This window comes from Loxodonta africana, chromosome 4 (assembly GCF_030014295.1).
Source record: "Loxodonta africana isolate mLoxAfr1 chromosome 4, mLoxAfr1.hap2, whole genome shotgun sequence".
Classification (NCBI taxonomy): domain Eukaryota; kingdom Metazoa; phylum Chordata; class Mammalia; order Proboscidea; family Elephantidae; genus Loxodonta; species Loxodonta africana.
Window position 1 is genome coordinate 11,096,622 of NC_087345.1, and position 14,086 is coordinate 11,110,707.

A 14,086-nucleotide genomic window follows, 5' to 3' on the forward strand; every position below is an offset into this window, starting at 1 on the left:
TGGAACAAGATGCTGTCACTGCTGCCGGCTCCAGGTGAACTTGTAGGGGCCCTTGAACCAAGACTGGGGGCTGGCAGGGCCCTGCCTCACAGCAGAGCTGACCAGCATTTAAAAGGCAGGCAGGTAGCCCCTCAGCCCTGCTGTCCCTGGGTGGCCCCTCAGACGCGTCTCCAGGTAGCCTGGGAGTGTGGCTGCTTCTCAGTGTCTGCAGCCAAGGCTGGATGGAGGCCAGCAAGACTGTCCAGGCGGATAGTTTGAGGGAAGGGCTGGGAGACCATCTTTATGCAGCGACTGAGTGTGCCCAGAATTGGTGCAGAGGTGGCGTGGAGGGGGATGGGAGAAGCCGGGCTCAGCTGCTCACTGATCACATCACCTCACACAGGTCACTTGTCCTCGCTGAGCCTCAGTTTCCTCATCTCAGTGGGGTCAGGCTAATGAATGCCTTTCTCCCCAGCTAGTTGTAAGGATTGAGAACGAGGAAGGTTTTTTTTTTTTTTTTTAACATAAAGCTTTAAGCAAGTGTAAGACCCTTCGTACCTGTTGTGGTCACACTATGCAGTTCTTGAGGGTGGGCAAAGACCCCATGGCTGCAGGTCTCGGTGGGCCTCTCAGGTGAGTACAGATGAACGTGGTATGTGGGCCCCCACTACACAGATCAGCTGTCAGAGGCTCTCAGAAGGGCCTGCGTTCATTTGTCCCCGGTGTAGGCAGCCTGGGGGCCCACCTGGGGGAGCTTACCTCTAGGGACGACCCAGGCCCAAGTGTTTGAGCCCCACACCTGGTGGTATTTCCCATCTCTGCCAAGGAGCAGGGCCTTCCTAGTGAGGAGGGACTTTGTGGCACGGCGCCCTGTCTCCTCCACCCCTCAGCAAGCAGAGACAAGCAGCCTGCCTGTGACGAAGGCAGGGGTACCCAGGCCACAGAGGGGAAGTGGTGCAGTGGGAAACGACCCAACCTTTGAGTCCCACCAACTTGGGGTCTGCGGCAGCTCACTTCCCTTCTCTGAGCATCACTTGCTTTCTCTGCCCCTTGAGGTTTCTTGTGAGGCTCAGTGAGAAACTGAGGAGCCTGGCAAGTGTCTGACCCGTGTTTGCCCTTCACAAATGGTGGCCCTGAGGGTCAGCTGTGTGGCAGGTAAGGTGAGCCTTCTTGAGACAAAGCCCTGCCATGCCTTCCCCCGGCCCTACAGGCCAAAGGGGTATGGGGCCAGGCCTGAGTGAAGGATCCCTTTCTGGAAGGTTCCTGCTGGCTTAGCCCCACCTTCCCTCTCAGGCTCCCCTGGGGCCATAGGGGGCAGGCCAAATCACTGTGAAAGGACTTCTCACAGGCACTTGGCAAAGCCAAGAGTTGTGCCTGAGTGTGACCCCATGGACTGGGCCACTGAGGACCAGCTCTGGGAGGAAGAGGGGGTGGGTGGTCTCTAGTGCGCCTGACCTGAACGAGAGTCAGCCTTCCTTGGATCACCCTCTTACATCAGAGAAAACGTCAGCAACATTTGGGGTGGGTGGGGGCCCTGGGAGCTAGCATTTGGTGAGTGCCTGGTCTGACTACCTAACAGCCATGCAAGGCCGCAGCCAGAACGGGGATCCCCCGCACTGGATCCGCTTCTACTATGCTCAGCCACAGGCCATTCTCTCCCGTGAGGGGACCGGACCTGGACCACCACCACCCCATCTGCAGACAGGGAGAGGACCCCACGGATGTGTGGAGCCTGGGAGAGTTCGGGCTGAGGGGCTGCCTGGCTTTGAATGGTGACGCAGTTCCCTTATCCTCTCTGAGCTGGCTTTCTCCTGTCGAAATAGGAGCAGCAATACCATCTCCCCACAAGGCTGGGACGGGCGGGTGACATGCAAGGCGCAGGGCCAGACAGGTGAAGAGACTCCGTACTGTGCGCTGCCATTTTCCTGCTTGCTTCTGCCGTTCCCTTGGCCAGCCACGTCTGCTCCTCCCCAGACAGCCTCAGGGATCACTCACCTCTGTCCAGTCTCTGATGCAAGGTCGCTTCTCCCCAGGTGGTCCCTGACTCCCTGGCCCCCTCCCTCCTGAATCTTTCTCACAGCACTTCTTGCCTTCTCACTACTATATTACCTGTTTGGGGGTTTGTCTGTTTCCTGCTGTCTCCCCAGAACCTAGAAGCACAGTAGACACGTGCTCAGTAAGGACGTGGTGACTGGGAGGAGGTGCCGGCCTGCAGGAGTTGGAGAGCCCGGATCTGAATATGAAAGTGCTCAGAGAGCTGGGGGCTCCTGCTCAGAAGTGAGCTGTATTTGTAAATACACTAGTAATAACACTTGAAAAAGCCCCTCAAACAATACAGAAGCATGCTGAGTGAGAGGCGACATTTTCCGGCCTCCCCAGAGGGAGCCTGTTTTCTTCACCATGGAGCCCCTGCTCCAGGCTTTTGTGCCTTTCTGTTCTCAAGTATGGGCCATATAAAAAATAGTTTGTTGGGTGTTTGTTTCCTAAGTGAGGTTATGCAGTGTGACTTGTTCTTTTTGGCCTTCCCGTCCCCTTGCTGGTCCCCGGAGGGTCAAACCTCCAGCCTACCTCCTTTATAACAGGGGTCGGGCCCCCCGCTGTGTAGGTTCACACTTCTCATGGCATTTCCCTCTGACAAACAAGGATACCACCCGGAAGTCCCCTTTGCAGGGCCCAGTAGGAAGGGTGCAGTGTCCAGCCTGTGGCCATGGGGAGAAAAAAAAAAAAAAGAGGCCCTGGGAATCAGTACGAAGCCATCCATCCATCGAGGGCAGAACAGCAGGACTGAAGCAGAGCGGTGGCCACTGGGCCCCACTGCCCCCTTCCTCTCCTGAGTCCAAACTACTGACAGGTTGGTAGGTACCTGAAGTTGGTTTCCACAGGCCCACGTGCTGTGGTTGTTGTAGCCTCAATGCCCCGCTCTCCCTACGCAGGTTTGCACTCCGTGGGGTTCCTGGCCCTCCATGGTGGGTCAGAAAGCGCTAGCGCCTCAGTCTCTCAGCAGCAGGGAGTGATGTCCCAGCCCTGGGAACCAGCCCAGCAGATGTGTAAGGACCGAGGCTGAGAGGCCAGGTCGGGGAGGGAGAGGAGCAGGGAGGGAAGGTCTTGGAGGTGTGTAGGCCCACCTGGGGTGCCCCAGCCTCCTAGGGGCTGCCCCTCCCTCAGGCCTCATTCAGGGCATGACACCGGGGGGCCTGAGGAGCCTCTGTTACAAACGCAGTGCCGCCAGAGGACTGATCCTCCAGGACCAGGCTGAGGGAACAGGAAGGCGGAAAAGAACGAGTCACAGCGCACAGGCCCGTTTATGAAACAAACACCCAACAAACTATTTTCTGCACGGCACATACATGAGAACGGAAAGGCACAAAAGTCTGGAGCGAGGGGCTAAATGGTGAAAACAGGCTCCCTCTGGGGAGGCCGGAAAATGTCGCCTCTCACTTAGCATGCTTCTGTATCGTTTGAGGGGCTTTTTCAAGTATTACTCGTGTATTTACAAATAAAGCTCACTTCTGAGCAGAAGCCCCCAGCTCTCTGAGCACTTTCATATTCAGATCTGGTGGCCCACCTGCTCTGCCCCTAGGTGCTGCCCCCTGATGACACGGAGCTTGTCCCATGGGCACAGCGTTTCCCCATCTTTGACCTTGCCCCCAGGCACAAAGGGTACACAGGCTTCATCGTTGTACCTACTGGGTCAGAGCCTCAGAACCTCGTTTCCCCATCTGAAAAATGGGCATCCTAGTCGTACCTGTGTCAGAAGGTGTTTGAGGGGGAATTCAGTGGGGAAATCAAGGGAGACTCCCTTCTCCCTGACAGGCCCTGAATTAATCATCTTTGTAAAAAAAAAAAATCAGTGAGTGAAAATTTGTGAATGCTGAGAAGCATTCAATGAGAAGGGTTTTTCAGGCACCAAGTCCCCTATTTTCTATTCAAGCACAGACTAAGGGATAGGCAGACATTTACCACACTGGTCTGAGGGCGAAATCTCTCCTCAAGTTGCTGAATGGTCCGAGCAGAGATGCCAGGCCTGATGTGCACCCCCACACAAACGCACACACCATTGAAGTCTGTCTGGGCCAGGCACATGCACACCCTACCCTCTACAGACATCCTTCAGGCCTCTACTGTCTCCTAGGCCCCCAGGCCTGGCCCTGTGTGGCACATAGCGTTGTTGTCAGGTGCCGTAGAGTCGGTTCTGACTCATAGCCACCTTACGTTCAACGGAACAAAACCCTGCCCGGTCCTGCGCCATCCTCGCAATCGTTATGCTTGAGCCCGTTGTTGCAGCCACTGTGTCGGTCCATCTCCTCGAGGGTCTTCCTCTTTTTTGCTCACCCTCTATTTTACCAAGCATAGAGTCAACCCCCCAAAATTTGCGTCCAATGAGTGTTTCTGCTTCTGTCCTTCAAGACGGCCCACCTCCCTCTCTCCTTGGCTGAGGTACGTCATGGATAGTGAGGCACAGCTCTCCCCCTCTTGTTGAACCGGAGAGTGGCTCCTCGATGCTGGAAGAGTCGCTGCCTCTCAGGACTCTCCACACCCCCTGTGAATCAGGTCTGGCTGCACTGGGCCACTGTCTCTCAGGAACAGGTGTCCTGCTCCTGGGTCCCCACAAGCCTTAGCCTACCTCTGCCCAAGGGTTTGGCACAAGGGTTAAATGAAATGGTGTATGGAAAACTTGACCTGGCGCCTGGTATGAGTCAGGGTCTGTCCGCTGTGAAAATAACAGTAACAGTAGCACCTATAGTGATGGGGTGGCCCAGTCTTCCTGGCCCTGCCTCCCCACCGCCACTCCTAGAACGGCCTTCTCTGCCCTGGTTTTACCCCCACCACCTCAGCACACACCCACACTTACACCCACCACCCCAGGCCCACTTCTCCTTTGCAGCCACCCTACCGCCTACACCTTCCTGCCACCGGGTTGCTGGCCCGTGGGCAGGGGAGGCAGAGGCAGTGGGCCAGGGACCCTCTAAGACTGGCAGGTTAGTGGTCCCTGAGCCAGAAACCTGGGCCTCAGCCTTGCTCCCCTCACTCCACAGCCAATCACCCTGTTCTTTCCTCCTAAACAACTGTGGCGGTCATGCCCCTACCTTGCCCCCAGAAGCTCCCCTACACTTCCAGCCCCCCAGCAAACATCTGATGACCTCCACGAAGACTTTCTGCCCCTGTGGTAATGACCTGCACCGCTGAGGCCAGTATTCAGCTCCTCCCAACACTACCACCTCCAGCTCAGGGCCTGGTACCGAGTGGGTGCTCAGGAAATGTTTGATGAACCACAGGAGGTCCCAAGGAGATGTGGGCAGGTAGGGTGGGGGGACAGGTGGTAGGGAGCTCCTGGGGCCATGGGCTGGCCTTGGTGAAGTGGACCTGAGGAGGCCACCCAGAGGTCTGCATCCCAAATTCAAGGCCCATCCCCTTTGGCTGCCCAAGAGCAGACCCTGGTCTGAGCCCCCAGCCTGTTCCCAGTGCCGGGCCGAGCAACCGCCCAGCAGGGGAGCAGCTGATGGTTCAGTGGTTGAATGGGGGAACTGCAAGCACACAGAGATCTGGGGTGCCGGCCCGGGGGCATGGCTGAGTGGTCCCACTTCAGCAGGCAGGGGGGCGGGGCAGGGGCGGGTTGGGCCGGTGGCCCCTCCCGATTTCCTCCCCGCCCGCCCGAGGGCAGACTGGGTCCCAGCTGTGTGCGCGGTAGCACAGCACCATGGGGCTAGGATCGAGGAGCATGGGGGGCAGGGACGGGTCGGAGCCCACCCTGTGCGGCCAGGCCGAGTGCTTCGATCTGCTGCTCCGGGTCTGTGTGGCCTGCAGGCTCTTCCGGACTCCCGAGCCCAGCCCGGGTAAGGTCGGGGTCCTTCTGGCCGCGGAGAGACCGCAGGGCGGCACCCCGGGGAGGGAGCCACAGGGAGCGCCCCGACCTGTCCCAGCGCGCGTGGGAGCGACCGGCTGAGGGGGGTCTGTGGGCAGGTGGCTGCTGGGGACCAGAGGTCTCTGCGTGACCCTCACCGTCCTCTCTCCCCTCCCCGTCCTCTCTCCCCTCCCCGTGCCCCGTCTCCCCTTTCTACCCCCACTGCCCTGCCTCCCCGGCCCAGCCTCGCCCCCCTGCGGCCCTCCCCCTCCCCGGCCTTCCCTGCCCCCTGCCCCCTGTCCGCCCTCCCTGTCCCCTCCCCCAGCGGCCGGTGCGAGCAGCCCGGCGACCGGGACCGCGCTGCAGCCGCAGGAGTCGGTGGGCGCGGGCGCCGTCCCCCAGGGGGCGCTGCCACTGCCAGGGCTGCTCTTCGGCGCCCCCGCGCTGCTGGGGCTGGCGCTGGCCCTGGGCCTGGTGGGCCTGGTGAGGTGGAGGCGGCGACGGCGCGGGATGGCGCCCCCGGAGGCCTCCGACCGCTACCCGAACGGTGAGTCCGCGTCGGGGGAAACGGACGGCACTGCCCGGTGTGCCCGGGGCCACAGCTCCGGGGCTGGAGCAGTCTAAGAGGAGACGGTGCCCTGGGTGGGGACAATCTGAGCGGGGAAGCGGGGCCCTTAGGGGTAGGGGCAGTGCAGAAGGGAAGACACAGGCCTGAGGGGCGGGATTAGTCTGAGGCGGAGGCTCAGGTTGGGGGCGGGAAACTAGGCCCTGCTGGCAGGGAAGATCTGAAGGGGAGAAGGGCCCTAAAGGATGGTGCAGACCCCGAGGGAAAAGAGCTTGCCTGGAGAACCTGGCCTGAGGGCGAGACATAGCCCTGCCCCTGAGACCCTACTCCAAGTGAGGGGCACAGCTCTTCCCCACCCCCACATCCCAGTCTGAGGACAACACTGGGAAGCCCAGTCTGAGGGAGGAGGCTCCCCTGCCCTCTGGGAGTCTGAGGGGCCTGGTCATGCATCTCTGTGGGACCACCATCCTGGGCTCTCCCCCATTTCCCTTCCCTCTTGTCAGCACTCTCCACTCTCTTTGCCCTCTGGCCAGGCCCCAGGCTCAGCACTTCCTGTCCTCAGGGCCTGTCCTGTGCCCTCGTCCCTACTCCACAGTGAGTGGGTTTCATTAACTTATCTCTTGGGTTTGAGGGCTGCCCAGCAGAGGAGGCATCCACAACAGAGAGTTGGGGTAGGCTGTGACCCAATCCTGACCCTCCATTTCCCCCCCTCCCAGAGTCCCTGGACAATGTCATCATCCTCTCCCCTGGACCCATTGATGCCACAAGTCCTGTCTGGTCTCCACCTGAAGACAGAGCCACCACCCTACCTGGCCACAGTGTCCCTGTGCCAGCCACAGAGCTGGGTTCTACTGAGCTGGTGACCACCAAGACAACTGGCCCTGAGCAGCTGTAGCAATGGAGGGGGCAGGAGGTGGCCCTGCCCTCCCTGTGGGCCACCAGCCAGGGGCTTGGAAGTTGAATTTGGCTCTTCACCCTAGCACCCACCTGCCCCTTTCCTGGGAGCCAAGCTGCTCCGCTGCTGCACCCTGCAGGACCACAGACACTACAGACGACAGTGTTCAAAGGCAGCATGGACTGCTTACCGTGCTTGCTTTTGGCTTCCAACCATACCATCTTTGACAGCCCTGGAAGGTTGTATCTGAGCTCCTGTCCTTTTGAACAATTGGGGCACCACATAGAAGGGTCTTCCTTACACTGGGAAAGCACCATTATGCCAGAATAAATCTAGATAAAGGATAACTCAGAAGGATGCTTAGTTTGCAACCAAAACTGAAAAACCAAAGCACTTGCCAATTCTGACTCCGGGCAACCCCATGTGTTGCAGAATAGATCTGTGCTCCGTAGGGTTCTCAAGGCTATGACCTTTGGGAAATAGATGGCCAGGCCTTTCTTCTGAAGAATCTCTGGGTGGGTTAAAACCGCCAACCTTTTGGTTACTAGTCAAGTGGTTAACCATTTGCGCTATCCAGTGACTCCTGTTTGTAACTAGGTGTTATATTTCTTTAATACTTGCTCTCAGAGCTGTCCTGCTTTTAAACTGACGTAAATGGTAGCAATGAGTTTGCCCTGGGATTTAGGAATGAGAAGTAGCCTGACCAAAAGGCCAACAATTACTGAAAAGCAAAGACTAGAAGATAAGGGGTCACGGAAATCAGAGTACTGCAAAGGGAACAAACAGAACCACAAAGAGAATATTGACACATTGTGATAAATGCCACTGAACAGTTTGTGTGGAAGTTGTCAAATGGGAACCTAACTTGCTGTATAAGCTTTCACCAAAAACTCAATAAAATATTATTTAAAAAGAAAAGAAATAGCCCGGATTGTGCTGATTCTCAGGTATCTCTATCTTAGGGTCAACCCTGAGCCTGGCCCAACCTGCTGGGACCTAAGACGCCATTTTCACCCTAGTGACAGCTTCCAGAACCATAGACCTGCACCTGGGAGGAAGTCCACACCCTCTGGGGCTGGGCTCCCAAACCCAGGCTGAGGGAACACTGATAGGCACTGCCCCCAGAAACCACCCTGGAGTCCCAGCAGCCTCTAAGCCACCGCACAGTCAGCTACACACAGGACAGAGTCTGAGAACTACAGGAAGCTCCTTTGTACAGAGGCGAGGGCAGGCCTGTGGCCTGGAACCAGCTGGACCTGATGTCCCTTGAGCTACTTTCTCTCTGTGGCTTATCTTCAAGCACTAGCCCTGAGTGCTGGGGTCACTTGGCTGTTCTATGCTGGTCCCTAGATTCACCCCACTACTCCAGTGGAAGCTGCTCCTCTAGCATTGGTGCCCCTTGCTCTAGGGCCTGGGGCAGGACCATCTCTGTCCCCTCTGGACACAACGCTGTGCCCTTACAGTCAGCTGCTGTCTCTCCTGCCTGCCGTCCTACACAGGAACAGACCTCCTGATCTGGACTCCGCCCTGCACAGCTTCCTTGGAGCTTGTCACAGCTTAGCACTCTTGGAAGGAGCACTGGACTGGGAGTCAGAAGATGAGGTTCTGGGTCCCACTTTGTCCTACTGTAGGGCCTTGCCACATTCTCTTCCATGCGTCCGAGGTTTCTGCCTGCCTCTCCCTGACCTGCCCACCAGAGCTGCCCAGCAGACACCTGCCCTTCCTGCCCACTGCTTTCCCAGCTTGGTCAGTGGCCATCAGCATGTGGAACCCCCAGGACCCAGGCACTCCACTCACACCCAAGTTACTGCCCAGCCACTCCCTTCCCGAACCCATCTCAGATACCCCTGCCCTCGGGGAGAGTCACGTAGCTGGGGTGAGGTCAGGTGGCTGACAGTGGGCAGGGGAAGGAAGGGGGGGTTGCAGACCCAGAATGGGTCTAGCTGTCCACTTCCCTCTTTGTCCCTGAGTTGGAGGAGTCTGAGTTGTTCCTAGCCACCACCTGTTCTGTTCTATCTCACACCCCACCTTTTCCATCACTGAGGGCTGAGCCCTGGAGATGAAATGAGTGGGTAAAATCCCTGGGGCCCAGACATGCAAACCTCTGTCCCACCTGAACCCTGGCTGATGCCAAGCTTCTTTTCGGGGTCTCAGTTTTCTCTTCTGAAAAATGGGGGGAGGGGTTTCAATGTAAAGTTCTAGCCTCAGAAGTCTGGAAGGAACCCTAGGGAACTTACCCCGTTTTACAGATGAGGACATTGAGGCCCAGGAGGCGAGGACTTGGTTTCAGAGCTGTCCAGCAGATAATAGAAAAGAAGTTCCTTAGGGAAGAACCAGGAGCAGAGACTAGGGAATAGGGAGACCCAGTATCCCCCTGGAAAAGGGTCCCGCCATCTGTCCAAGGTGTCACTTTCTAAGGAGGCTTCACACCCAGTACCCCAACTGGATCTTCATAACAGCACCTGGAAGGGGGGAGCTATTTGTGTTTGCTTAAAGAAATGCTTTTTATTAAAAATCAAGACACACTTTTTGTAGACAACTTGGAAAGTTCCAGAGAGTAAAGCTAAGGTGGGGGCCTGGAGAAATGACCCATAATCCAGCTACCAGCATATTCGATGTATTTTCTACACAATTGCAATCATTCTACACATACAAACTTGTTATCTTGACAATCACATTTTGGGAGTTTTCTCCTGTCTTTAAACATTCTGCAAACAAGGTTTTCAACATTCGCCAAGTTTTCCACTGAGCATTCATTCAGTTGCTTTCGGTTTTTTTGTTATTGTAACTGAGGCCATGAGCATTTCGGGAGACTTGCACTAAAGGCCTTGACCTTTTTAAAGCTTTTCCCAAAAATCCACACCAGTTTACAGACATCGGCAGGGATTCTATGGCCCATTTCGCAGAGAAGGAAACTGAGGCCCAGAGAGGCAAAGGCACCTGTCCCAAGACACACAGGCAGGGAGTGGTGGAGCTGGGCTAGAGTCTGGCCCATGGAAGGGCTTTGGCCCAAGTGCCCTCCTGGGGTCATTCCAGGCTCCACCCTTGTTTTTACTACCACTCAAAGGCTCCCTTCCCAGCTGGTTTCTTGCTGCAGCAAGAGGGATCCAGGATAGAGACTGGCAAAACCGTGCTGGGGTAGGAACTGAGGGAAGCAGACCCCTCCCCCAGCCTCTGTTTAGGCCAGGTTTTCCTGAAGGAGGGTCAGCTTTCCCCGAGGTCCCCCAGGCCCCGGCAGCTGGGGGCGGGGCTGGCTGAAGTCTCAGTTCCTCTTAGGGCTTCCTACAGGCACTTTTCACTTCCTGCTGGGCAACTCTGGACTGGGGGCACAGGGTAGGGGTAGGAAAGCCCAGCTGGTGAGGCCTGCGAGGAAGGGCCTACCCCCTCACCTCCCTCTGTCTCAGCAGAGATGACCCCACACAGCACTGTCCTTAGAAGCTGGTGGCATCTCTCTGGGCCTGTCTCCCTATCTGCAAATGAGGCTCCTGAGGGCCAGCTGGCCCACATGGGACATTAGAGAGGTAATGTGGCAAGCAGCTTCTCGAACCAGGAGTGCCTCCACCTCCTTCCTTCCCCGGTGCTTCCTTCTCAGAGCCACCAATGCTCAGACATTCCCCCGGAAAATGAGCATCCCAGAGCCCGGGTCTAAGGTCTCATCTATCACTCATCTATGTACTGCCCCCCAGTCACACAGGATGCCAACCACACCTGTCCTGGGCCAGCCTGGTGGGAGAGACAGAGCCTGCCACAATGGCAGGACAGGGAATGTCCCAAGCAGGGAGGTGACTAATTCCAGGGCCCAGGGAGAGCTTTGGAGAGTAGGAGGTCTGTCCTGCTGGACTGGCGCATAGAAAAGGCATTCCGGGCCAGGGGAACCAAGTGCAAAGGGGCCGAGGGGCAGGAAGCAGAGGAGGGGAGTGGCTGGAGAGGTGGGCGGCTGTTCCGGAACCCTAAATGAGTCCATGCCTGCCCCACGGCCGCCCTCAGGGAGCCCGAGAGCTCCTCCGGCCTCACCACGTGGTGTCTCGCCCTTCCCAGTCCCCTCTCACAGGCTTCCGCACACCTCTGGGGACAGACGGGGTGGGAGCTCACTTCCGTCTGCTCGGCTGTGGGTAGTTCAGGCCAAATTCTTCCTCACCCAGTCATGGTCTGCTCTGTGCCCCCTCCCCGACTGCCTGACCTTAACCTGGGAGGCAGCGGGTAGCGACTGCCCAGGGTCACGCGGGGACTGGGGCGGGGCCAGGAAGAGCGGAGGCCCGTGGTCCCGGCCCAGGGGCTTTCCTCTCGCGCTGGCCTGTGAGCCCCCAGCAGGGCGGAGAGGCTGCCCGGGGCCGCTACCGGGTCTTGGGACCCAGGGGGCCCCTGAGCATCTCCTCTGCTCTCTTCAGCGGCAGAGCACTTGGGATCCAGCCCCGGGCGTCCTGCCCGGATCCCTGGCCGTGCCAGCGACTCCGGGGTGGGTGAAGGTCTATCTGCGCGACTGGTGCAGCCTGCCCTGCCCACGGCGGCTTGACCTCTGGGCGCCCGCGTGGGGAGGGGGCTCAGAGGTAGGGGCGGGGCCTCCCAGACGGGGCGGGGCCTCCGAGACGGAGGGCGGGGTCAGGCCGAGAGGCGGGGCCGAGGGACCCCAGGCCTCAGAGTTGGATGGAAGGGGCGGGGCCGGAGGAAAATCCACGGGGAGGGGTCAAGTCCAACTGGACACCCTCCAAGCTCCTGCCCTCCGCCCCAACGCGGGGTCCCCATCCGCGCCCGGAGGACTGCCGCCACAACCTGGAGGGTCTCGGAGGCAGAGGAGGCCAGGGCTGCGATTCTGGGGCCAGGTGTGCTTGTAGGGGTGCAGGACGCCTTCCTCGGACTCCAAGCTGTCCTGAGTGATGCCCGGAGCGGGTGGACCTTCCCCAGGGACGCGCTGTGTGGCCTCCTCCAGGTCCTGCCCTCCCTGAGTCTGTTCCCCTGCTACGGATTTGGGGGCCGCTCCGGATCTGCACATTCACGGGCCTTTGGAGGGTCCTGAAGGGGGAGACTAATGGTGGGAATTCGGGCAGAAAGATCAACTGCAACGACTGGAGCGAGACTCCGCGTGGCAGTGTGGGTGCAGACCGGGAGAGGGTGCATGGGGGATTAGAATGGGAGACTGAGGCCCAGCTCCCAGCCCCCCAATCTCGCTGCTCCCCGCGACCTCAGGAGCTCAGGCGCCCCCTCCCTCCCACAGGCAGCTGGAGCCTGAGTCATTAGCTGCCTCTGAGAGGCAAAGGCAGCCGCGGGCCCTCCCCCTTCGGCCCCCTCCTGATACCGGAATTTGCGCTGGCAGGGAGTCCAGAGTTCCCCAGAATCTCTGCTTCTCGGGTCACCCTCCATGCCCAGGAAATAGAAGCAAAGGGGGCTTGGGAATGAGGCCTCTGAGGCTTGTGAATGACTCCCTGCAATTACCACTCTCTCAGCCAGGCTGGGTGGGGGACCCCCCCGGAGGCTGCATGTACCTGGGTGTTTCCCAGTAGGGGCTCATTGACTTTTCCCTGCAGCCCTGCCAAAGGGGTACTAGCAGCCCATCTTGCAGATGAGAAAAATAGAGGCCTAGAAAGTTTGGCCCTAGTAGAGCAGGAATCCCAAGCCAGGTCAGTCTGGGTTCAAAATGAAAGGTAAGTGGGAGCTCTCAGCGTGGGGGCTGGTAAGACATTCCAAAAAGAGAACAGCCTGTGCAAAGGCGCACTGGGGCATGTCCACATCAGGCACAGGCAGGTGTGTTTTCAGGGTGGAGAAGAGGCACTTCCCCTGGGCTCTGGGCCCAGCTGGGGCTCCTCTCTGCCTCTGCCGACCTGACCAGAAAGCAGGTTTGGGCCCAGTAGGCAGGTTCCAGGCCAGACCCTGCCCCTTCCTGGCTTGAGTGTCAGTCACAGAAGTCACTTCCCTTCCCTAAGCCTGAGCCTTGGGTTTCTCTCTAGCAAATCTCAAATGCCCTCTCCCAGGGCTGGTCAGAGCCTGCAGGCTGGCCACCCACCATCTATAATGGGGAAACTGAGGCCCTGCATAGGCAATCCCTAATGTCCAGACCTCTCAGGACCCCTAGCCTTCCACAGTCAAGTCCAGGTATCCAGTGAGGGCTTGACAGTGACATGTGTGCCCAGGCCAACCCACAGTGACACACACATACACAAGTGTACATGCATAGGTATGGTACAGGGAAGGCCTCATAGCCACACCAGTCCCAGCATGCACACTCTCGCTCACGTTCATGCACACACCCAGACACCCTCACATTTGAGCTGTCAGCTTCGGGAGCTGGGGGTGGGGTGGGTGCCCTTCAGGCACAGAGATACAGCTCCTCTGCCCGCCCCGCGGGGCTGGCTGCAGATGCCAGGGGTTATTTTAAGCCTGGATCAATGGACTCTTTTTGGTGACACAGGCTTGGGGAGGGGCAGTTAAAGGAGACGGGGGCAGATGACCTGGTGCCTTTTTGTGGAGAAGGGGGGCTTGCCTGAGACCCAGGATCCAGGGACAGGAAGCCTGGGCAAAGGGATCACTCCTCGGTCAGGCCGCTCCATCTCTAGATCCCCTCGCCTAGCACATGACCCGGCTCCTGTGGGGTGGGGGGCAAAGTCAGCTGAACGGGTGGTCAGGGTGTTCATATGGAGAGGGCACTAAGCACCTGGCATGGGCCCAGCAGATATGGGCATCTGTGCTTGCTGGCTGACCCTTGAACCAGACTGAGATGGGAGAAAGCTATACAGGGTGAGGGTATCAGTCTCTAGGTGAGGTGGAGGGACTGGAATCCAGGTCCTTCTTTGGACAGACAGCAGTCACAACC

The 14,086-nt window shown here is 58.4% G+C and overlaps 1 protein-coding gene across 1 annotated transcript; it reads left to right on the forward strand.

Moving 5' to 3' along the window:
* The first annotated feature begins 5,642 nt into the window (after positions 1 to 5,642).
* TNFRSF13C (TNF receptor superfamily member 13C) lies at positions 5,643 to 8,519 on the forward strand. The gene is made up of 3 exons (XM_023559881.2): positions 5,643 to 5,813; positions 6,147 to 6,368; positions 7,103 to 8,519. Exons 1-3 carry the CDS (start codon positions 5,678 to 5,680, stop codon positions 7,279 to 7,281), a joined length of 537 nt encoding a protein of 178 aa, XP_023415649.2. The 5' UTR covers positions 5,643 to 5,677; the 3' UTR covers positions 7,282 to 8,519.
* The last annotated feature ends 5,567 nt before the right edge of the window (positions 8,520 to 14,086 follow it).

Coding starts and splice junctions, on each gene's coding strand:
- TNFRSF13C (XM_023559881.2), top strand. CDS start 5,678: ATGGGGCTAGGATCGAGGAGCATGGGGGGCAGGGACGGGTCGGAGCCC. Junction 5,814..6,146: donor GACTCCCGAGCCCAGCCCGG/GTAAGGTCGGGG, acceptor CCCCTCCCCCAG/CGGCCGGTGCGAGCAGCCCG. Junction 6,369..7,102: donor CTCCGACCGCTACCCGAACG/GTGAGTCCGCGT, acceptor CCCCCCTCCCAG/AGTCCCTGGACAATGTCATC.